At 37.5% G+C, this 23,519-nt stretch overlaps 1 protein-coding gene across 1 annotated transcript; it reads right to left on the reverse strand.

The window, feature by feature from the left end:
* Positions 1–2,487: 2,487 nt before the first annotated feature.
* LOC140226915 (intraflagellar transport protein 22 homolog) lies at positions 2,488–11,204 on the reverse strand. The gene is made up of 6 exons (XM_072307347.1): positions 10,903–11,204; positions 9,305–9,387; positions 8,644–8,733; positions 8,191–8,289; positions 7,588–7,688; positions 2,488–4,924 (listed from the first exon to the last, which is right to left on the reverse strand). The coding sequence occupies exons 1-6, from the start codon at positions 10,939–10,941 to the stop codon at positions 4,776–4,778; spliced, it is 561 nt and encodes a 186-aa protein (XP_072163448.1). The 5' UTR covers positions 10,942–11,204; the 3' UTR covers positions 2,488–4,775.
* Positions 11,205–23,519: the final 12,315 nt, after the last annotated feature.

Consider the following 23,519-nt stretch of genomic DNA (forward strand, 5'->3'; position numbering starts at 1 on the left):
GTCACATTTTCCTTTTTTTTTTTTTTTTTTTTTTTTTTTTTTTTTAATGAAGGTCCCCTATGAATGCTATTAAATGATTCATGCTGGCATGCCTCAAATTGGCATCAGATGTAATCATGATAATCCACAACAAGAAAGATTGTGTCATGTCTCAATATGTTTACTTCATTGTGAAATAAATCAATATATTTTATAGTAAATCAGAAAAATACTGTCTCATTTATTTGCAATACATGTACATGTGTTCTACATTAAAGAAAATGAGCCATACAGTACTTAAGAGTGTGTACAATGTATATGCACCTGATGTGTTTGTGTGTGTGTGAAATAGAGCAATTATAGACACATGTGATACAACAAGCACACAACAGCATGACAAGGAAATTTAGCTGTGATGATCCTTGGATCAATGTGAGAGAGGACAATGTTATGTGGTCAATGGATAAGATTAAAAAAAAAGTATGAGTGTTCCTATGTACCCGTTTGTAGGAATTTGTGCTAAGGTGCTCCATTCCTATTTACGGTAATTGATCCAACCAAAATTACTGTATTATTTCCACTCAGCTGCAAAGAATTTCCACCTTCAACTTCCTGTGAATTTGCTATGAACATAGGCAACCTTATGCTAGCTGAATCCCACAGGACAAAAAAAAACAACAAACAAACAAAAAAAAAACCCCAAACAAACAAAAACAAAAACAACAGGCATGGACTTGAATGCTGATGTTAAGTGTCCATGCATTTCACCAGAAATGACTCAAATATGAAGTAAGGACTTAAAAGGGAAATTTACCCCAAACATGTGTAGATTCAGTCAATGCAGAACTGGTATAAGAACACATAAGTGAAGTTTGAGGAAAATGGGACAATCCATTCAATGGTTGTGAAATTAAAGTTTTGGTTAATCCTTGTGCCATCATTGCTGGATAAGAAGACAACAATTCACGATGTCAAATGTAGGGCAAAGTTATAGAGAACAAAAGATAATTCAATATACATGTATTGTCATTTGTCTCGCATAATGAAAGAGCACTTGACATGCCCCTTCTGAATGCAGGGGTGATGACCACAAGAAGTAGAAGGAGCATACTTCTAGGACAATAAGGAAGAAGTTTTATGGAATGTATTTTCATATTCAATATATTGTTTTTATATCATTGCCCTACTGTGACATTACAAAGTGTTTTCATTTCTTATCCCTCTATAAGGGCACATGGAGGCAACCACAACTTTAAAATTTATTTTTCAAATGGATTGTGCAATTTTCTCAAACTTTTCTAATATGCACTTCTGATATTTCTGCCTTCATTGAATCCAGAAACACACACACATACACATATTTCATATATATAAAAAAAACCTGAAATGGCATTCGATTAAAAAACGCTTTATCGTGCGCTTTCCTCGCCAGGATAAAGCGTTTTTTAGTCGAATGCCATTTTAGGTTTTTATCACACATATATATATATATATATATATATATATATATATATATATATACAGTGCACTCCTGTTATAATGAACATGGTTATAACGAAATTCCAGTTACAAGGAAATGAAAATTCAGGCCACAATATTACCCACACTAAGTATTCTTATTGTTTATTTGTTCTGTTATAACAAAATTTCGATACAACGAAAGAAAACTGCCGGTCCCGAGGACTTTGTTAAAACGGGAGTCCACTGTATACAATATATATATATATATATATATATATATATATATATATATATATATATATATAGCGAAGAATCAAGAAATAAACTAGTAATGCATTATTTCGCAGTTTATTTCTTGATTCTTCGCTATATTGGAGCCAATACGTGAATTCGCAATATATATATATATATATATATATATATATACTCAGTGTGAAAAGAAGAGCAAGGTGGACGTAGCTAGGGTCAACGTGCCTGTTTATTGCCGCCGAGCTTTCAGTCCCAAACGGACCTTCATCAGGGCTTATTAATGGCGGATATAAAGGCTTGCGGCGGTGTCTGTGTGGGTTGAGTGTCGTCACTCAACCCACACAGACACCACCGCAAGCCTTTATATCCGCCATTAATAAGCCCTGATGAAGGTCCGTTTGGGACCGAAAGCTCGGCGGCAATAAACAGGCACGTTGACCCTAGCTACGTCCACCTTGCTCTTCTTTTCACACTGAATGTAAATAATGAAGGAGCTACACTGGTACTGTAAATGGTCGAGACCCCTTCTCGCAGTCTATATATATATATATATATATATATATATATATATATATATATATATATATATATATATATATTATATATATATATATATATATATATATATATATATATATATATATATATATATATATTTATATATATATATATATACACATGTATATATAATATTCGCCAGGGTTTAATTTTCGCGAATCACTGTTGGACCATGAATTTAACAACACACGAAAATATCTCAAACTGACAGGCATTAATGCACTTATGAGACATCATGAATATTTCTACATTTATTAATTTATTACCTAATAAAAGAAGAACACTTATTCAAAGAAATAGATATACAAATATTTACAATAGCATATCAGAATTTACAATATGTGAGGTATTTACATAAAGTGATACATTGCATATGTACTACCCATGAACTTTTAATTCACCACTGTATATGTGACCCGCTACAACAAAAGGATCCGAAAGTCGGTGAAAGACAATTTTCTGAAAATGGCATGACATTATTCCCGTACTCTTCTTCTTTAATTTCATGTATAGCACAACTCATAAAAGCACTCGGTTGCAGAGATATCGATGATTTTATTAGTGCATGTCAAGTTGTTGAGGAAATCAGAGTTTCGAGAAAAACGCCTTCAAAGTTTCGTTCCGACGAAGGGGAGGTGAGACAGTTTTCACCGCTTGACAATAGAAGGCATGCTCCTAGCGACCTCCGTGATGTTCATTCAAGCTTAGCGCCAGAGGTCTACGCACAACCAATCAGTAATCAGGATGCCGCGCACTGACCAATAAGATCAATCCCTCGTTGCTACGGGCGGAGTCTAGTTGCGGCGCTAAATCCAAATCTTGGACACGTTTCTGTTAAGTTAAAAGTCGGAAAATCATGGCCGAGAAATACGCTGACTTCTTGCCTTTCCTTTGATCATTTTAATAGCTTCGAATTTTCGGCAGGTGATAGACAAAACATTAGACTATAAAATTAGGCCAAAACCAGAAATCCGATTGTTTTGACCAGTTTTTATGGTTACAGCTCGTTATTCCAAAGGTTCGTTATTCCGAAGGCTCTTTAGTCCGAATATTCGTTATTCCGAAGGTTCGTTATTCCGAATTTCATTTTCGGATTAACGAATCTCCGGAATAACGAACCTTTGGAATAACGCCACAAATGTTCGTATTAATGAACCCTTTTTCATTTTCGGATTAACGACCCTCTAGATATAGGGAATTTGCGTGTTTCGGATTAACGAACCTTCGGAATAACGAACCTTCGGAACAGCGAACCTTCGGAATAACGAACAGCACCCGTTTTTATGACGTGATTTCAAACTCGATTTTCTCTGCTCAGACGTCAGCGACTTTAGGATCCTTTTGTTGTAGCGGGTCACATATGATCTACTTCATCAGCAATGCATTTACCACAGATTGATAGACCCCAAAAAATAAAATTCTGACTTTTTGTCACTAAGTCACTAATTCACTTTGTTTTTCTTTGTTTTTCTTTTTAAACCCATGCGATCAGTGCCTTGGATGACATCAGTTAATCAAAAGCAGCAGACCGGTGAAGAATTTGAGTAACAGTGATTAAAAGCATCTTATTAGAGAGTTATAAGGCCATTTCAATATCAGTGAGCATTCAAATTTTGATGTTCTCCAGAGGGAAGTCTTGGTAGCTTCACTATGACATCACTTGGGGGTAGTCCTCCAATTCTCAATAAGATTAACTTAAACTATGTGTTGATGGAATACACCTGGTGTAATGATACAAAAATGTATAGTGTAATAGGGCATAATTTCATGAGATTGATTTGCTTGCTTGGTCATGACACTGAAATTTTTCTGCTTGTAATAAAGAAATTGTGTGGAATTGATGAGATGAGTAAATACATTATTCACATGTTCTTGATTTTGCACTAGTTTGGTAGAGCATGAATTCTGGGAAAATTTACTCCACTGAAAATATCCCAAGTTGTTCTTTAAAATTCATATCTCAAATTGCAGTTAATCATGTAACAATTTTCTATCTCATCCAATCTTAATGTTTATGTTGTTTAATCAAGGTACATTTGTCAAATATATATGTAGGGCAGACATTTTTCTTGTAAAGTAAACGGTACTGAGCTGCCAACCGAGCTACACATAAATTGAACAGTGAAAAGTTTCCAGTATCTATTCTTTAAAATAATGGCAAAGACTGCACAATTTCTCTTGGTTGCCCATTTATGTTACATGTATCACACTTTCTTATGTCTGGCATTCACACAACATGTATGAACACCTCAGCCATATTCAGGGAGTATCATTCGTGAACATAGTCTTTGATATTGAGATAAAGTGTTTTACGGTGTATGGAATCAATATCTTTCCAAGCACACTGCAAAGTAGAACCCCTTTCCTACTTTTCTATGACAGCACTTCATCAGATATTTGTTGTTTATTTAGTGAGTGTGAGTGTGGGCATGTATGTTTGTGTGTGTGTGTGTGTGTGTGAACGTGATACAAATACAGTTGTCCAGATGCTAAACTCTTGAAATCAAATATTCTGTAGGACGAATGCATCATTGTATTATGCTGAGCTCCTCCTGGTCTTGCCTCTTGCTAATGAAAGCCAAAACTTTGGAGAGGAACAGGTTGAAGTCCGCTCTCACCGAGTCTGCATCATCTTCAAGATTGGTCTGCACATGGTTGACCTTTGACATCTTTGTTGCTAAAAATTGGGAGGGGAACAAAACAAAGTCATGGAAGAAAACACACACACATTCTCTTGTTGTCTACTTTGGCATAAGGGCAAGTCCAAGATAACGCGTGCGTTACGTATGGGACATTCAGAGACTTTTATGACCTGAAAAATAGTGTTAATGGCTTTTGATCATATTAAACTTTATCATGGTGATTGGTGATTGATATCTAAGAGAAGTATAATCATGCAAAAAATGGAGAAAAATGACCTTCACAATTATATTCTAGAAGAGAAAATATGTGCCGTTACGTATGGGACCAGAAAAATTTTGTTTTTTTGGAACATTTTTTTCAACCTCAAAACTCTCTGAAAGTATTTCATTCTACAACTTGTAACTCACTGTGATGAAAGTCACAACACTCAAGATTATCACAGGTAAGTTTCGTGTCATTAGGCAAAAAGCTCTAATTACAGGTTCTAATTAAAGACAGACATGACGTGTTACGTATGGGACAGTTTGTCCCCCATTCATTTAGTGTGTGAAGAACCATGTTTATGGGTATTTTGCATAATTATTGAAGTAAAATCAGTTGAAACTACTCAAATACTGATCCAGATTGTCAAGGAAACAATATTCCCCAAATATTCACCATCCTAATCATATTCAATCATATTTTTATATTTTTATGACCAACCTGAGTATGCATGCCCTTTGTCCCCCATTCGTTTAGTGTGTGGAGAGACATGTTTATGGGTATTTTGCAAAATAATTTTGCAAAATACCCATAACCAAATTTTTGCATAACTATTGAAATGGAATCAGTTGAAATTACTCAAAAACTGATCCAGATTGACAAGGGAACAATATTCCCCAAATATTTACCATCATAAATCATATTTAATCATATTCTATAGTTTTATTACCAACCTGAGTATGTGTGCCCTATTTTCATCAGGATAGTTACTACTGAAAAATTGAATAGTTTAAAGTGTTTACTTTTATTGATGAAGGGCAGTTTGTCATTTCGTTTCAATAAAAAACAACTTGACACAAGAAATATTAATTTTTATAAATAAGCAATACCTGCTGCGTGGAACCCCAGTGATGGAGTAGATATATGATGTCTGTCTAGCAGTCAGGTCATTGATTCGAGTCACACCTCAGTGTGCATACCCATGAATTTTGTCATGGCTATTATTGAAAACTGAATAAGGACAATTTGTGTATCACTTGCAATAAAAAAAAAAAATCATTTTACTTTATTTTTTTTTTTAATATATATCACAACCATTTCAAATTGGATCTCCCTCACTAAACTTTGAATTCCTCTAGTCTTAGGATTGTATGCTCTTTAGTAATTCATATAATTGGTTTCCAATCATCTCATTAAATGTTGAAAACTGAATCCCCATTTCTACAAAAAAAACTATACCATCCCTTTAATGCTGATTTTGCATTGTGTATTTTGCCATTTTCCCCTCCCCCTTTCTGAAAATTGTTCAGTCAAGCACATGTATTGTTTAAAGTGTCTATAACTCAAAAAGTAGCTACAATGTTGGGATGCTTTCTTCAGGATGATTGACCATTTGTGTACTGAGAGACCTTCCCAGCTACAATTGTAGCTACATGCATTCATATGCAATATGTATGAGGATGTCCCATACGTAACGCATTTGTCCCATACATAACATTATTTCAATGCCTAATAAAAAATATTTCTTTTACTGTTTTTTCTTTTTTCTATGGTATTTAATTTCTCTAGACTATAAATTAGAACTTTCCAAAAGGGCATTAAAATAACCTTAGCAATTTCAGAAAAAACCTAAAAAAATGACCTCAATTTGTTACGTATGGGACATCTCATGATAGGACACGAGCTAATTTGCATAATCATTGGCATAATCCCTAAATTTTCATACCAAGTTAAACTATTTGATGAATTTCTTATGTCCACATATTAACCAAATATCATTTGCTTTCCTTTGAATTAATATGAATTTTTATAAATGTCCCATACGTAATGCTGTGTTTCACATTTATGCAAATGAAGCCCTTGAAATTTGCATAAATTTACATAATATAATTTTTTCCTCCATGGAAATCAAAACTTCAACTCATAAGCTTCAAAATGATACCAAACATGTCAATATTGAGCAAAGATGAAATTTTGCCTTCTGAGGGGACCTTATCTTGGACTTGCCCATAAGCAATTATGCTCTCCTTTGCATCTATCAAGTTCTTTATGCAAACATTTTGATATTGGAAGTAATCAAAGGGAAATAATACACAAATTTTTGTTAATACATTGCACATCATTCTATTTTTGCAGAAACTCCTTTCCCCTGTACATTGTAACAAAATCTTAACAGCACATTAAAACTGGAAAATAAAAAAAAATGACAGGAATGGGGGAAAATTGGTTCCTTTCACACTTACAAAGAAAATAAAGTGTGCTTTGTACATGTATAGGTACATGTAATCTAGCCACCCCAAGGTTTTTACATGTATCATTCAGAATGTTATCTATAGGAAATTATAAAGTTTAAATTTGAATTAAAGTCAAGACACAACAAAGCCCCTTCAGCATAAACTGTGAACAAAATATCTAAACAAAGTGACCCATTTAAAATAGGGCTGCAAATATTGTAAGGAAAAAAAGACAGTAACAACCAGTACATGAGACACTCACGAATTTGTACCCTGACTGCTTCTGACGTGTTGGGTCTATGATGGCCCATTATGACACACTGACCATCCTTTAGTCCCTGCTGGATCACAAAGTGTGTGTACCTTTGACCAAAGAAAGAACGGGAGAAAGTGAATTTGTGATTTGAACGACGTGAAAACCAACAAATTACCATAGGATGATGCACAACTGTGACTCACTCATCTACATATGTAGCAAGAAAAATTGGTCACACACACATACCACACACACAAAAAGAATTAGTTACAAAAAATAACATTTACTCCAGAGTGTAGTTCAAGCATAACATATAACAGAGTGCACACAAGACAGAGTTGAAAGAATATGGTAATTTAAGAGTTATATAATGTCATAGAGGGGGAAAAATATAGTATGAGTGATATCTAATATGGGATCGGTATTTGCTTTAAGGCACAAAATTTTTGTTGGAAAATGCAAGCTAAACTACTACCCGTAGTTAAATCATAAAATGAAATTTCTATCTTCTATCATTAACTCAAAGAAGTGGTCAAGTGGATGGAACATAAAAGTCAGTCTAGATTTAAATAATGCTTCAATAAACATCACATGTGCAGTGTATCATACCATGTGTCTAATTCTCTCTCATGATTTGCCTGATCAGGGTTGTAGACTATGACCACCCCAGAAACATCCTTCATAAAGGCTGGCCAGCATTCGTCAAATCTAGAATGTGAAAAAATAAAGAAAAAATATAAGAAAATAATTGCATTACAATAAAAAGCACACATTCCAATTCTTGACTCACATGATATAGAACGTCTACAGCATATGCTGAAAAATCTTTCCGTTTTTTGTTATACTATAAAAACAGGACATGTAGACATGATGCTTGTATGTCAAAACAAAGAGACTTAGATTTTGATGAAAAAGATTTTGATGAAAATCACTTTGTCAAATGCTCAAGTAAAAATTAGATTTTAAAATATAGCGCAGACAATTATGCAGCTCGTGTTTGTCCACAAAGTTTCTGATACAGAGAATGGAGTGATGTAGCCTACAACTTGAACTCATACTCACTTCTGATCTCCACTGCAATCCCACAGCTCTACCTCGGCAGAGAGCGAGCGATTTCCAACATTGAGGGCGCCACTCTCAAATTCCAGTATTCTAGGTCAGATGAAAATCATTACATACATACCATGAAGCCAAAATATACATGCATTCATACCACTAACAGTACAACAATGTCACAATCTCACTATGAAAATAGGCTAGTAAGGATTACAGAGAATCTTACATAATTTGCATTCTGAAACAATGAAAACAGGAAATGTAATATTTGAGAGAAGAAAATGCCCTAAACACCAGGGGTATAAATCAGTACACACGAATAAAAAAATCATGGATACAGTCAAGTATTTCTTTTACATACATGACTATAGCTAGTAAAAACATGGTTATCACTATCACATCGTACAGTCCATGCCGGCATGAGGATATTAGAGGGGCTATAATATCTGGCATTAAAATGGGGGTTCATAGAGCCAGTCTTGTCAGTGTGCGATCATCCCACAAAGAGACAGGCTTCCACTTCAGCATTAGAGTACATCTGACAGAGAATTTGTAACTCTAAGCCATGTATTTTCAGCTTTTCCAGGGAACGTATTCCATAATGGTCCTTTTTTTTTCACATTATCTCTGTAACAAACAATATGTAATACATTAGACAAACACCCACCTGACACCTTGTGTTGGATGATATTCTCCCCCTGATATTTCTGTTGCATCAGCCAGAAAGTTGGACAAGACACTCTTTCCAGACTATGGGCAAAATCAGAATTTTAATCCTGTTAAGTCATTGGTATTCATAATCCTAGAGTCACTACAAGCAAGACTAGAAGCACATCATCTGACTTGCTTTCACAAGATGTTAAATAATAGATTTGATTTTTTTTTTTCATTATTTATCACACACTAAAACCAAACTCATTAGAAGCAAATGTGAATATTCTCACCAGTTTGAAGTACCACCCTCCAGACTGGAAATCCACAGGAATTCATTCTTTCCCCGCACAATTAAAGGCATAATTTACCATTTGCAGATGAAAGCATTAGTGCTTTAAAATAGTTCTAAAATGTGAGTTAGGGATAGAAACAACCACTGTCAAAATTTGAATCCGTATAATCGATGTTAAGTGTTGTTAAATACACGAAATGTGAACAATAGTTATAATAAAAATGTTTCCAGACTAAACCGTATACAGTTACGGTTTATTGAGAAAAACCCTGATATTTCCTTATATTTTAGCTTTTATTGCAAATATTTCATATGGTAGGACGTTTTATGATACAACAGACCTACACATATGCATTAAATGTGATATCTTGAACATTTTTGAAATCACTGCTCCCAAAGGTAAACTGGACCTTTAAAGCAAGGAATGATCGAACTTCCCCCCTCTGTAATCACACGAACTGATCCAGCTAAATCTAAAGAGATGATACTCAATGAAATTCAACGGTTTAAATGTCCACACTCCGACACCTCCAGTTAAAACTCCAGTGGGAGTATTCAGGAGGATCCCAACTACGGTGTAAGTACCAAGTAGTTCACGTCTTGACTCTTGATTTGGAATACACGCAATTCTCATTTTACCCGGTCGAACAAGTTTCAAAATTACTCAAACGAAAATATTCACTGTTACAGTAATTCACAATTTTGGAGCGACAAATTTTAAAGGGACTAGCTAGACACTAGTCACTATATACTTTTGGTCGAGACGAGTGTTTTATCCTTTTTCGAGATATTAAATGAGCACCCAATTGGTTACATAATAAAACTGAAATATTAAAGAGCATACAATTCTTAGTGTTTAATTAGTTTACTTAATGAAAAATCGGTTTTAATATGGGCAAGATATTCTAAAACACGACAGTAGATATGCTAGACCAGGGTTGTTCTAGTATACTCACTCTACCTTTCAAATGCAGATTTTGCCACACTTGTAAAACGCGACACAGATTTCATTTACAGTGATCAAAACTGCTGAGATGAAAAGCTGTGTAGGTATATTAATACTCCAGCGTATTAGCACATGCTTCTACTACTACTACTACTTCTACTAGTACTAGTATTAGTAAATTTTAATGTAGGTAGGGCCGTAATTTACTCAGTTTAGTACGGTCGACAAGATTCCGCATCCAACAGAAATGTCAATATATGGGATTAAGCGGAGTGACTGAGCAGAACCGAAATACATCCCTTCATCTTGGTTTGTGTGACCCAAACTTTCGACAACCATTAAACAAAGCACTTTAAACAATCTTGGCTTTTACCTCTGTGGGTCCAATTACTAATATTTTGGCTTTCAGCATGATGCAGGATGATAATTAAGCAGGTTTTCTGCAGTACTCGTACCCTCCGTCAACGTCTCGGTAGGTGCGCAGTGGTATTTCTTGAGGTCAAGGGTCGTAACTCGGGACGCTTACCTCATGAATATTTATATCGCTCAGCGAGATGTTATCAGAGAAAAACTGCTCGGTTTCCGCTTTCGTTCGATCCGTTAGAAACTCATTCGTTCTTCTTTCTTTTCGTTTCTTTCTTGTTTGTTCATCCTTCCATGCTCCTGTCCGCACCCCTACTTCTTTTTTTTTTTTTTTTTATATCACTGTTTCTTATTCTTTTTGGTTCCATTCACAGAATAGTATGGTTCCATTATACAATTCATATTTTCAGTTTCAGTTTCAGTAAGTTTTAGGGCTTATTTTTCCACTTGTATAATAATTAAATATAAGTAAGATACTATCAAACATTATTATTCACAAGTAATGAAAATATAAACACGACTTCAGATTACAAATATATAATCATGCGAAATTATACATAATATATTTTATGCTCTGGCTTTATTTTTAGTAATCTGAACAGTCTTCGACATGCCACCCAAAGACATCAGAGGCAAGACGGGTTAGGGTAGGAGGGCCCTGCCACCCCCTAAGCCTGAATCAATCCAGTCACAGCTGGCACTTGAGGAGCCAGAGGAAGATGGAGAGACAACCCCTACCCAGAAAGCTAAGAGAAGGAAGATGACAACTTCACTTAGTGAAGAAAAAGAGGAAATTATCGAGTTCCTCATGCGAAATGAGGTTCTCTACAGCAAACGCTTTGCAGGATTAGAAAATGTCAGCCAGAAAGATGATCTCTGGGCTGCACAGGCAGATGAACTCTACTGTGGGGTGCCTTAAAATGTGGTACACAAGCATGCGGACCACGATTGGCACTTGGCAGGCTGATGAAACGTGTAAAAAAAAGAGTGGGTCTGGAGAAGATGTCATTGCTAAGCTGAACAGCACAGAGAAGTGGGTGTGGGAGAAGTTTTCTTTTTTGATTCTTCATTCGAGACCCTGGAACCCGGAAATGTAGCATCCTTTGCAGCAGCAGCAACGGCAGCAGCAATTAACGGCAGCAAGTCCCAGTGGCATAGAATCAACCCCTTCTACCAGCCAAACCTCCACACTAGCCACTGCCTCTGTATACCTCCAGCAGGGCTCCAACGCCACCACCCTCGACTACATCGCCACCAGGCTCTCAGACTTTCTTGCGCCCAGTATCGACGTGCTCAAGACTGGGCAGTAAGGCTAGGGTAACTTCCGGAGAACTGAGTAAGTATTTATTATTATTTTAATGTTTACCTAAGAGTTATTCACTGAAATCACATGAAACACTTGGCAATATACGTGACAGAAACAGCTGTATTTGGGCAGCTCCAGCGTTACGGACATTGCATACAGAAATTTTTCTGTGACTCTGTGTAAGCTTATTTCAATAACTCAGCATAATTATAAACCCATTCATGATTTATTCTAAAACGGTCATAATGAAGTGCTAACAATCTGAATTTTGATTAGTGCTATAAATCATTTGGTAGATGTTACACGAAATGCTTGTCGTTACAGACATTACATTTTTGGACATGATTATTTACCTCCATGCGGATATGTTAAACAATGTTGAATTGGACCATTAAAATAAGGCCCGATATTCATACTTCATCGTAGTTCTTTTCTAAGACAAGGCTAATATTGGTGCTTTTCATCCCTTCATAACCATCAACCATGGGCGTAAATCCCGGGGGGGGGGGGATGGGGGGGGGGGGGGTGGGATATATCCCCCCTGAAATGGAGGAGGGGGGATGGCCTGTACAATCACCCCCCCCCCCCCCTGAATTTTGAGGGGAAAAAATGGAGGAAGCAGAAATGTGATTGTACACTGCAAAAAGTCCGGTGTTAAATAGTGAACACCGAGCTGGTGTTAAATTTTCGGTGCTCATTTATGGTGTTAAATTAACACCCCCGGGTGTCATTTCCAAATTTTAAACTGTTTTTTGAAGAGTTTCTTAGTAACTGCACTTCTTGTTGATTTTTAATTTAAACAAGACGATCAAGAATTTTACATTAAAATACTAGATTTTTGAAAAAATGTGAAAATAATTCTACACCAAAGTAACACCAGCTGGTGTGGTCCCTTATTGAAGCTGGACGGGTGTTAAACCATTGATATTAACACCAACAAGTATCAAATCAACACCATGTGGTGTCATTTTTTGATTAACACCAGTACAGTGTCAAAATAACACCTGGTACAGTGTCAAATTAACACCACGAAGTGTCAGGTGAACACTTTTCAACACCATCACAGTGCATTTTTAACACCTGTGGGTGTGGTCCTTTATTGAAGTTTGATCGGTGTTAGATTTAACACCCGTGGTGTTAAATCTAACACCCATGTTTTTACAGTGTATCAATATTGCATGACGTTTGTACGCCGGCCTTCAGACAGGTAACAGAGCTGAACAGTATTCTATCTTGTAGGAAAATGTATAATTTTCTCTAGCGCTCGCTCGCTTCGCTCGCTCGCGAAGAAAGTAACATCGACATACACTGTAAGGTATGGCTCAGGCGTTGACAACGTCAAATAGTATGGGTCTACATGTAAACATGCTATGACGCGAGTAACTGGGGACCATCTGCAAAATATGTACGAAAACATACAAACAAACAATAACAACAACTTTATCGCCATAATTGAATCCCCTCCATTTCCTGAATCATTCCTGAGAAACGACAGTGACTGATGACTCAGTCAGGATACATCTATGGGCATACCAAGGGAAGATCAGGGACGTCGAATCTATGGGGGGCAAAGGGGCATTTGCCCCGCCCCAAAGGAAGTGTTTAGACAGACAAATCATTTATCCCCCAAGCAATTCCCGAGATGAGGACAAATCTCGAACTTTCTTAATGGAAAATTGTCCAAATATCGCCAGAACTATGCACCAGATCGTTGTATTGCAATCATGAACATGCAAAAGGTCCGCTATACAGGATAAGGGATAAACTTTGTACACTTTTGACATAGACGTATATTCCCTAATTTATCAAAGAGTGTGCAGCAGATCTTTCACTTAACAAAAGCAACCTAATATGTATAGAGGCGTCGATGGGGGGGGGGGATGGTTCTCAAATAAAAGTGGGACAAACAAAAGCGAAAAATATAGCTACAAACGGCAGTGTTTGGAGTGTAAAATGTTAAAATTTTAAAGCTCGCTCGCTCCGCTCGCTCGCATTTAACCGCTATGCCATTCTCCTGATGTTGCTGCCAGCCTGTGATTGACAGCAGGTGCACCCGGTGCGCCCCCTTAATTTCCAAAGCGAAAATATAGCTACAAACGACAGTTTTTAGGACTGGAAAATGTCAAAATTTTCAAGCTCACTCGCTTCGCTCGCTAGCATTTAATCAGTATGCCATTCTCCTGATGTTGCTGCCAGTAATTGCCGGCAGTTGCGCCCGGTGTGCCCCCTTAATTTCCAAAGCGAAAAAATACAGCCACAAACGGCAGTCTTTGGACTGTAAAATGTCAAAATTTTCAAGCTCGCTCGCTCCGCTCGCTCGCATTTAACCGCTATGCCATTCTCCTGATGTTGCTGCCAGTAATTGCCGGCAGTTGCACTCGGTGTGCCCCCTAAATTTCCAAAGCGAAAAAGTATAGCTACAAACGGCAGTTTTTAGACTGTAAAATGTCAAATTTTTCAAGCTCGCTCGCTCCGCTCGCTCGCATTTAATCGCTATGCCATTCTCCTGATGTTGCTGCCAGTGATTGTGAACATGTGCGCCCCCCTTAATTTCCAAAGCGAAAAATATAGCTACAAACGGCAGTTTGGGGACTGTAAAAGGTCAAATTTTTGAAGCTCGCTCGCTTCGCTCGTTCGCATTTAATTATTATTCCATTCTCCTGATGTTGCTGCTAGTAATTGCCAGCAGTTTTCGCCCGGTGCGCCCCCTTTATTTCCAAAGCGAAAAATATAGCTACAAACGGCAGTTTTTGGACTGTCAAATGTCAAAATTTTGAAGCTCGCTCGCATTTAATCATTATGCCATTCTCCTGATGTTGCTGCCAGTAATTGCCAACAGTTTTTGCCCGGTGCGCCCCCTTAATTTCCAAAACGAAAAAATACAGCCACAAACGACAGTTTTTGGGACTGGAAAATGTCAAAATTTTCAAGCTCATTCGCTTCGCTCGCTCGCATTTAATCATTATGCCATTCTCCTGATGTTGCTGCCAGTAATTGCCAGCAGTTTTCGCCCGGTGCCCCCCCTTAATTTCCAAAGCGAAAAAATACTAGTACAGCCACAAAGGACATGTGGGACTGTAAAATATCAAAATTTTCAAGCTCACTCGCTTCGCTCGCTCGCATTTAATCGTTATGCCATTCTGATGTTGCTGCCCGATTGCCGGCAGTTGCGCCCGGTGTGCCCCCATAATTTCCAAAGCGAAAAAATACAGCCACAAACGGCAGTCTTTGGACTGTAAAATGTCAAAATTTTCAAGCTCGCTCGCCCCGATCGCTCGCATTTAATCGCTATGCCATTCTCATGATGTTGCTGCCAGTGATTGACAGCAGTTGCGCCTGGTGTGCCCCCCTTAATTTCCAAAGCGAAGAATATAGCTACAAACGGCTACAAATGGCAGTTTTGGGACTGAAAAATGTCAAAATTTTCAACGCAAAGAGATTTCACCGTAGGAGGGGGAAACCCCCCTACCATACCCTCCCTCCTCGCTTGATTCGTTCCCTCACATATGCCATTCTCCTGATGTTGCTGCCAGTGATTGACAGCTGTTGCGCCTGGTGTGCCCCCCTTAATTTCCAAAGCGAAGAATATAGCTACAAACGGCAGTTTTGGGACTGAAAAATGTCAAAATTTTCAACGCAAAGAGATTTCACCGTAGGAGGGGGAAACCCCCCTACCATATGTATACCCTCCCCCCTCGCTTGATTCGTTCTCTCACATAACCGCTCCTCCTAAGATCAAATCCTGTCTACGCCGATGATAGGCCCCATTATTTAGTAAGCCTTCACAGTGATGTCGCACAGCAAGAGCTGAAATGCCACGATTTTGTCATTCAATAATATATTGTGAATATTTCATTTTCTTATTGTTTTTTTAAAGAAAAGAAAACAAAATTTTCACCACAAGTGAGCACCAGATCGCTGAATTTCAGGTCTGAAAATGCAAAATCTTCCTCGTGTGGGAGAGGGATACCCCCCCCCATACACACCCTTCCCCCGTTCGGTCATTCCGCTCCCTCTCACAGATATTTCCCAAAAAAAAAAATGTTTTCATACTTTTAAGGTCTGATTTTCCGCCGAAAGTCGTCTGACAAGCAAAAAAAAAAAAAAAAAAAAAAAAAAAAAAAAAAAAAAAAAAGCAACAAGAACAAAAAGTCTTTATGTTGTTGCTGCCACTTTTCTCCCACTTTATATTTCATGCAAAAGAGTGGGGCATCCGATCCCTGTAAAGTGTGTGTGTGGGGGGGGGGGGGGGGGAGGGGGGCACAAAGCTTCTCCCCCCACCCTCCCCACCCCCCCCCCCCCAAAAAAAAAAAAAAGGCTGCGCCGGTCCGGTTATGGGCTTGTAATCGTGGCGATGGTGACCATCCCCCCCACTCCTCAGTATGGATTTACGCCGTTGCCATCAACTACTTCAAAATGTACATTCTGAAGTGCTAATGAATATAGAATAATGAGAATCAAAGATATGTGTTTAACGACAATATATATATATATATATATATATATATATATATATATTGCTCCAAATGTATTTTTGAAGAAAAGAAGGCCTAAATGTACTTCAGTTGTATCAAAATACCAATCAATATTGAAAGAACTTGACAAGTTCTAGCTTTTGGTACTTTTTGTCCAGTAGCCCATATATTTTTCAAATAATTGCAGATTTATGATTTTTATGAAAAATATTTTTTTCGTAGAATTGTCAATTTCAAAGAAGACGCTCCCTCGCTTTCCCTCTTTCAGAAAAACTGCTGATGGAATTCATCTCCAAAAGTATTACTGCGTCTGGAAGCTCCTACTTTGGAAAATATGTGGAGGAGTCCTTGTCTAAGCTGCCTGGGGAGGTCAGAAGAGATGCCGAGGCGAACATCGTGCGGGAGCAGCACAGGGCTCAACGAGTAGCTAGAGAACAGGCAGACACTTCCACCACCAACAAGACCGGCAAGCGCCCTTCCAGTTCCTCCATGATTAGTGGCAGCCTCATCCCTCCCAGTGGCCACCTTGCCCAGTGGGGCCTCGGCCCAGTGTCTGATGGGGTAGTCAAGACGAGCCCATTACCACCCATCAACGAACCACAGCCAGGACCTTCAATGGCCAGGGTCACCACCACCACCACCACATCTGTGCTCTCATCCTCCCTACGTGATTTATTGGTTAGCCTGCTGGGATCCAGTTCACCAGCTTCCAGCAATTTCAGCTTCCCCTCTCAGCTCAACACCCCTGATCCACTTACTGAAGACGCTGTTAACACAGACATGTCCAAGACACAGTCAGACCACCCTGACAACCAGTAGAGAGTTCTGATGGCAAAAAGCCCCTCAAAGACAGAAACGGTTTAAGGGCCCTTATCAGGCCTATCAAAGTAAGTCAGAGTAACATTTTTTTTTTTTCAATGAGAAATAAAGAAAGAAGGATATGAAATACTAAACAACGAAAAACGACGACTTTGTGATTTTTTCGTGGTATCATCATCATGGATGAATGCATCTTGTCTGTTTGTTTGTTTGTTTGTTTGTATGCGTGTGTGTTTTGTTCCTTCCTTTAAGTAGTGTTATTGTAGTATTTTTCCCGTTTGAATTGCTCACCAACACCAACGGCACACACTCAAACACTAATGCATAAGTCCATACAAAAACAATACACATAAATACGCTCATATTTACACACACAATCACACGTTGACCTATAGGCCTACACAATTACAAACAACTGAAATAGACTGCATTTACAATTTTACATGAATTTAGTCAAAGTATTAAAATGCACTCTATAACTACAACTCCCACTCGGATATTTTCTTCTCTTTTTACTCTTTTTTTTTTTCATTTCTTCTTTACCTACTTAATCCCTATAGAGTATCGTAATTCAAGACTAGTTGTATCTTCTATCCAGTTATGTACGTCATGTTCGTTTGAAAAGTTCATGAATAAAACAGTTAACACAACCAAATCACACTCTACATACCCCAAAACACCTGCACGTCACTCAAAAATAAGAAAGAATATAATAGATGATGTGACGTTGAAACAAAGGCAACTTTATTTTGTCAAGTTCCTTTTATTGGGTAGACATTTCTTACATCATAAATCTTCCTCCTTTTAGGTTCGATTACATTGTAAGGTGGGATATATTATTTATAAAGTCTACTCTCCTGGAATGCTGTTGATCTGAAAGAAGGAATTTGGCTGTCATTCCGGAAGGACCTCAAGCACCACGGTCTCATATCCTCTTAAACTGGGACTTGAAAAGAGTCGCTGTGTAGGGGTGTGTATGACTAGTGTGTTGGAGGGGGAGGGGGTCCCCTCAGTCAGTTGCATCACCATCATTACCATCACAACCTCTAGGTTCTTCTTCATTCTCTCCACCTTCTGGGTCATGCAGCCCAGTCATCCTTTCCTATCAAGGGAGCGCACCTTGAGGTGAAGAATTAGACCTTCATGAATTCCTTCTGTCGCTTTGCGTCTGCTGTTGCTGGGTTGCGAGGTGCTGAAGATTGATCCACATCTTGCCAGTTTACTTGATCCCTTCATGCCCCTCGGATGACATTGTGGCTTTCATCCTCATGGTCTGCCTCTTGAGCTGCATTACCTAATGGATGCCCCTGAGTCAAGAGGTTTTGTAAAACCACTGCTGCCTCCACCATACCCCTCACAGTGTGAGTGCGAGAGTTCTGAGGAGACATCTGAATTTAAAATAAGGATGCCAAAGGCATTTTCCACCACTTTCCTCCCCCGTGAGAGTCTGTAATTGAAGATCCTCTCTTTACTGGACATCTTTCTTCTGCTGTACGGCTTCATGAGGTACTTCCTCAGTGCAAAGGCGTCACCACCCAGAATGAAGAAGGGCATGTCTTGGAGATCATCAGGACTTGTAGTCAGTGGGCAGGCTGGAGGGAGTCCTAGGACTTCTCGTTTCAAGAAGTTGAACAACTCAGAGTCGCCAAATATGTGAGCATCTGACTTGTGTCCTTTTCCACAAAGTTCGAAGTTCGATCTACACAAACTTGAAATGGTATCGAAAAGAAGCCTTCGTAACTGTAAAAGAGGCTGCCAGTGTGGGATGGCTTCTTGATATGTGTTTGCCATCCAGAGCCCCATTGCAAATGCGTGGGGGATATTCCATCTCTGCTCAAACTAGCTAGCTGCGGCTCTCCAGCCTGCAGGAGTCACGGGTGGGTTGAGCACCTCATCTTTGCACGCTTGCACAAAAGCCCGGTACACTTCCGGAATCATCTTCGAGATACTGGACACTCCACACCTGAAGGCATTTACGCAAGAGACCGATAGCTGTCACTTGTTGCAAGGTGCTTCAGTGTTACTGCCAGTTTCAGTCGAGGTGAAAGAGGTTGCCTGAAAGTGGTGTGTTCGCTCTCTTACATTGCTGGGGTTACCTCACGCACTGTAAGCAAAATGCGCGTTGCAATGTACTCACCGAGATTACCCCCCCAAAAAACAAACAAACAAACAAACAAAAAAAAAACCACAAAAAAACAACAACACCAAAACAAACAAACAAAAACAAAAACAACAATTACTACAAACAAACAAAACAATTATCAAAGTCATTGTCAAGATTGTCCTTCCCATTATTGGCATCTTCATTGTCATTCTATTTTCATCGTCACAGCCCTTTTAATATCATCATCACAATCATCATCATACATTCGAACTTTCATCATTTATTATGATATACATCCACATCTGGTTGTTGTAAGATCTATACACAAAACATTCCAATTATAGTGACAAGCGGATCGTCCTAACTGCTCCCTGTTAGACTTTATTTCTCTTGATTTATTGTGATCGGTATAGTTTTCCCAGAGAAAACAAAAGAAGCTATACGTGCCTCAAACTTATCACTGTCAATACCAGGATTGGGGGGGGGGGGGGGGGGGTATTTCATGGCGTTCTTTTTACATCGCATTTTTTTTCTTCACAAATCCATTAGGCAACACTGAATTTTATTCATTAAACGTGATATGAGTGTGTTAGCAACTCTTTTATTTAATGGAACATTGTTTTCAGGACATGATTTAAAAAAAAATCGTTTTGTGTCAACAATAAAGATAGCATGATGATGAGAGCCTAAGTTGCATTTTTTTTTTCTCATTTCCGATGGCCCGAATTCACGAAGGTGGTACAATCTTGTCCATGGTTTAAACCATCATGGACAAAGACCGTAGTTTTTTTTTTTTTTTTATGGGGAGCCAAGTGTCGCATGGCCTATTTCGTTACGAAATCAGTAATTTCGTCGACGAAATTATCATTTCGTAACGAAATGGTCATTTCGTCCACGAAATGACTGATTTCGTATAACAAAATAGGCCATGCGACACTTGGCGCCCCATAAAAACTACGATCTTTGTCCATGGTTTAAACCATGGACAAGATTGTACCATCTTCGTGAATTCGGGCCTATGTGTTTCCCCTTGTATCGGCATGTTTTAACTTCCAATACTCATATTCTGCAAAGAGAGAGAGCGAGAGAGAGAGAGAGAGAGAGAGAGAGAGCGTGGAATATTGTAAGATCTGGTTATTACTGATTTTTCAGTAATAGTATCAATTCAATTCAATTCAATTCAATTCATTTATTTCATTCTCATTTTCTTTCCAACAAAACATAACACGAGGTAAATCAGAAAATCCATCATAAGCATGTATACAGTACAAAGTGCGAAGGATTAACGATATCCAACAAACTAATAGAGATGAATCATGTATACATACGGGAAAATACAAAGTTATATTTTGAGGAGAAAAAAAAGAGAACTGAGAGGTCCACTAAAAAGCAGTGCTTGTAGATTGTGGACCACTCAAGAATTTCTTCCAAAAATACACATACAATTACAAATACATTACACATATGCACAACAACATGGCATAACTAAACTAAGGAGATACAATCGAACGGAATGGGACAAAAACAGAATTAGTGGAAGAAAGGGAAAGGAAGAAAGAGAGAGAGAGAGAGAGAGAGAGAAATGAGAGAGAAGGGGGAGGGAGAGGGAGGGAGAGGAAAGATAGAGAATGCCTACACGCTGAACAAGAGAAACGGAAGAGAGAATTGATGAGGTGCTTCGAACAGCTGGTGACTGCACGCAGCTGTGTAGAAATTATGCAAATAACATGCCGTATTTCATTGCCTAGTAATGCCGTTTTTCACTGCGTAATAATGAATTAAATAACCGATGATGACCCTCATGTTTGCTGTAACCTGTATAGGTAATGAAAATAAATATCTTAGCTAGAATTTAACAAAAAAGATTTCAAATTACGCTTAAAAATGTATAACGATGAAGAATTTTTTATTTCAGGACCTAATGAATTCCAAAATTTAGGGCCGATGTATATAAATGTGTTCTGAGCTAATAAGGTTCTCAAAAGGGGTAAGTGAAACTCATTAGAGCTCCTAGTAGGATAATCATGAAAAGATTGATTTCGTGGAAACATTGAATTAAAAATATTGGGAAGAGCATTTGTGTTATAATTGAACATGAACTGGCCCAGTTGAAAAAGAAACAAATCTTTAATTTTTAAAATCTTATATTCAATGAACAATGAATCTGAATAAGAACGTGGCGAAACCCCACAAATAATACGAAGTACTTTCTTTTGTAATAATAATAATTTATCTAATAAAGTTTGATGGGCGCTACCCCATGCTAAAATTCCGTAATTAAGATAAGGTAATATTAAAGAAAAATACAACGTTAACAAAGCCGACGATGGAATGTGAAACTTAAGTCTGTTGATAATACCAATATTTCGTGAAATTATTTTACTTATGTTGATAATATGAGGCCTCCACGAAAGCTTATCATCCACTGTAATACCAAGGAATTTTATGTGGGATACACGTTCTAATTGAGTACCATCAAAAATAAGATCTGTGCTTAATGTTTCTATGGATTTACTAAAAAGCATATACTTAGTTTTCTGGAGATTAAGTGATAATTTATTAGCTCTTATCCATTGAGTCACTTTTTTCAATTCAGAGTTGACGGTGTCAATTAAAGTAACTGGGTCTTGATGGGAAAAGAAAACATTTGAGTCATCAGCAAAAAGTATAAATGAGAGTGTATCAGATGACCTGCAAAAATCATTGATGTAAACAATAAAAAGTAAAGGACCTAATATACTACCCTGAGGGACGCCACATTTAATAAATTTGAAACTTGAGTTATTCTCGTTCAGAGATACATATTGTTTTCGGTTTTGCAGGCAACTCCTGAACCACTCCAAGGCCTTCCCCCTTATGCCATAATGTGACAATTTATGAAATAAAATGTCATGATTAATTGTATCGAAGGCCTTGGAGAAGTCCAGGAAGATACCAACAAGATGCGAATGATTATCTATTGTATGCGCGGCATTATCAATAAACTTCAATAGAGCGTGAATAGTGCTGTGTTTCCGACGAAACTCAAATTGAGAGTTTACAAAAACATTATGAGAGTTAAGAAAATTAATTGTTCTTTTAAATATTAATATTTCTAAAATTTTAGATAAGGATGAAAGTAAAGAAATGGGTCTATAATTGCTGACATCAAGATCATCTCCTTTTTTAAATAAAGGGACAACCTTAGCAATTTTCATTTGATCAGGAAAAACGCCATATAACATAGATTTATTGAAAATATGTACAAGTGGGTCCACAATTGAAGATATAATACCCTTTAAAATGAAATTACTTATGTCATCATAACCCGCACTGCGTTTGTTATTCATTCCAGCAACAATATCCATTATTTCATGTTTCGTAGTTGGAACGAAAAAAATAGAACTAGAATTAGATTCACCTAAAAAATGTGAAAAATGTGTATTAGACGGTGGTACTTCTTTCGCCAAATTCTCTCCAATCATTGAAAAATAAGAATTAAAAATATTTGCCATATCACCAGAATCTTCAAAAATTCTATCATCGAATCGAATTTTTGTAATACTTGATTTCTTTTTTGATACATTCATGGCCTGTTTCAATACCTTCCATGTATTCTTCATATCATGTTTATATTTTTCTAACTGAATCGCATAATATTTCCTCTTTTCAAATCGTATAACTTTAGTTAAAACATTTTTATACGATGTATATTTCCTTTTTGACTCTTCAGTTTTTTTCATTTTATATTTATAATATAACCTATTTTTCCTATTCACAGAACGCAAAAGGGATTTAGAAATCCATGGAAGCTTAGGGGATGTTTTATAATTAACTAACTTATCTTTTATTTTAGGAATATATTCATCTAAATTTCTATTAATTATCTCTAAAAAATTATCACATGATACATTAACATCATCATTATCACAAACACCAGACCA

This window comes from Diadema setosum, chromosome 4 (assembly GCF_964275005.1).
Source record: "Diadema setosum chromosome 4, eeDiaSeto1, whole genome shotgun sequence".
NCBI classification, from domain to species: domain Eukaryota; kingdom Metazoa; phylum Echinodermata; class Echinoidea; order Diadematoida; family Diadematidae; genus Diadema; species Diadema setosum.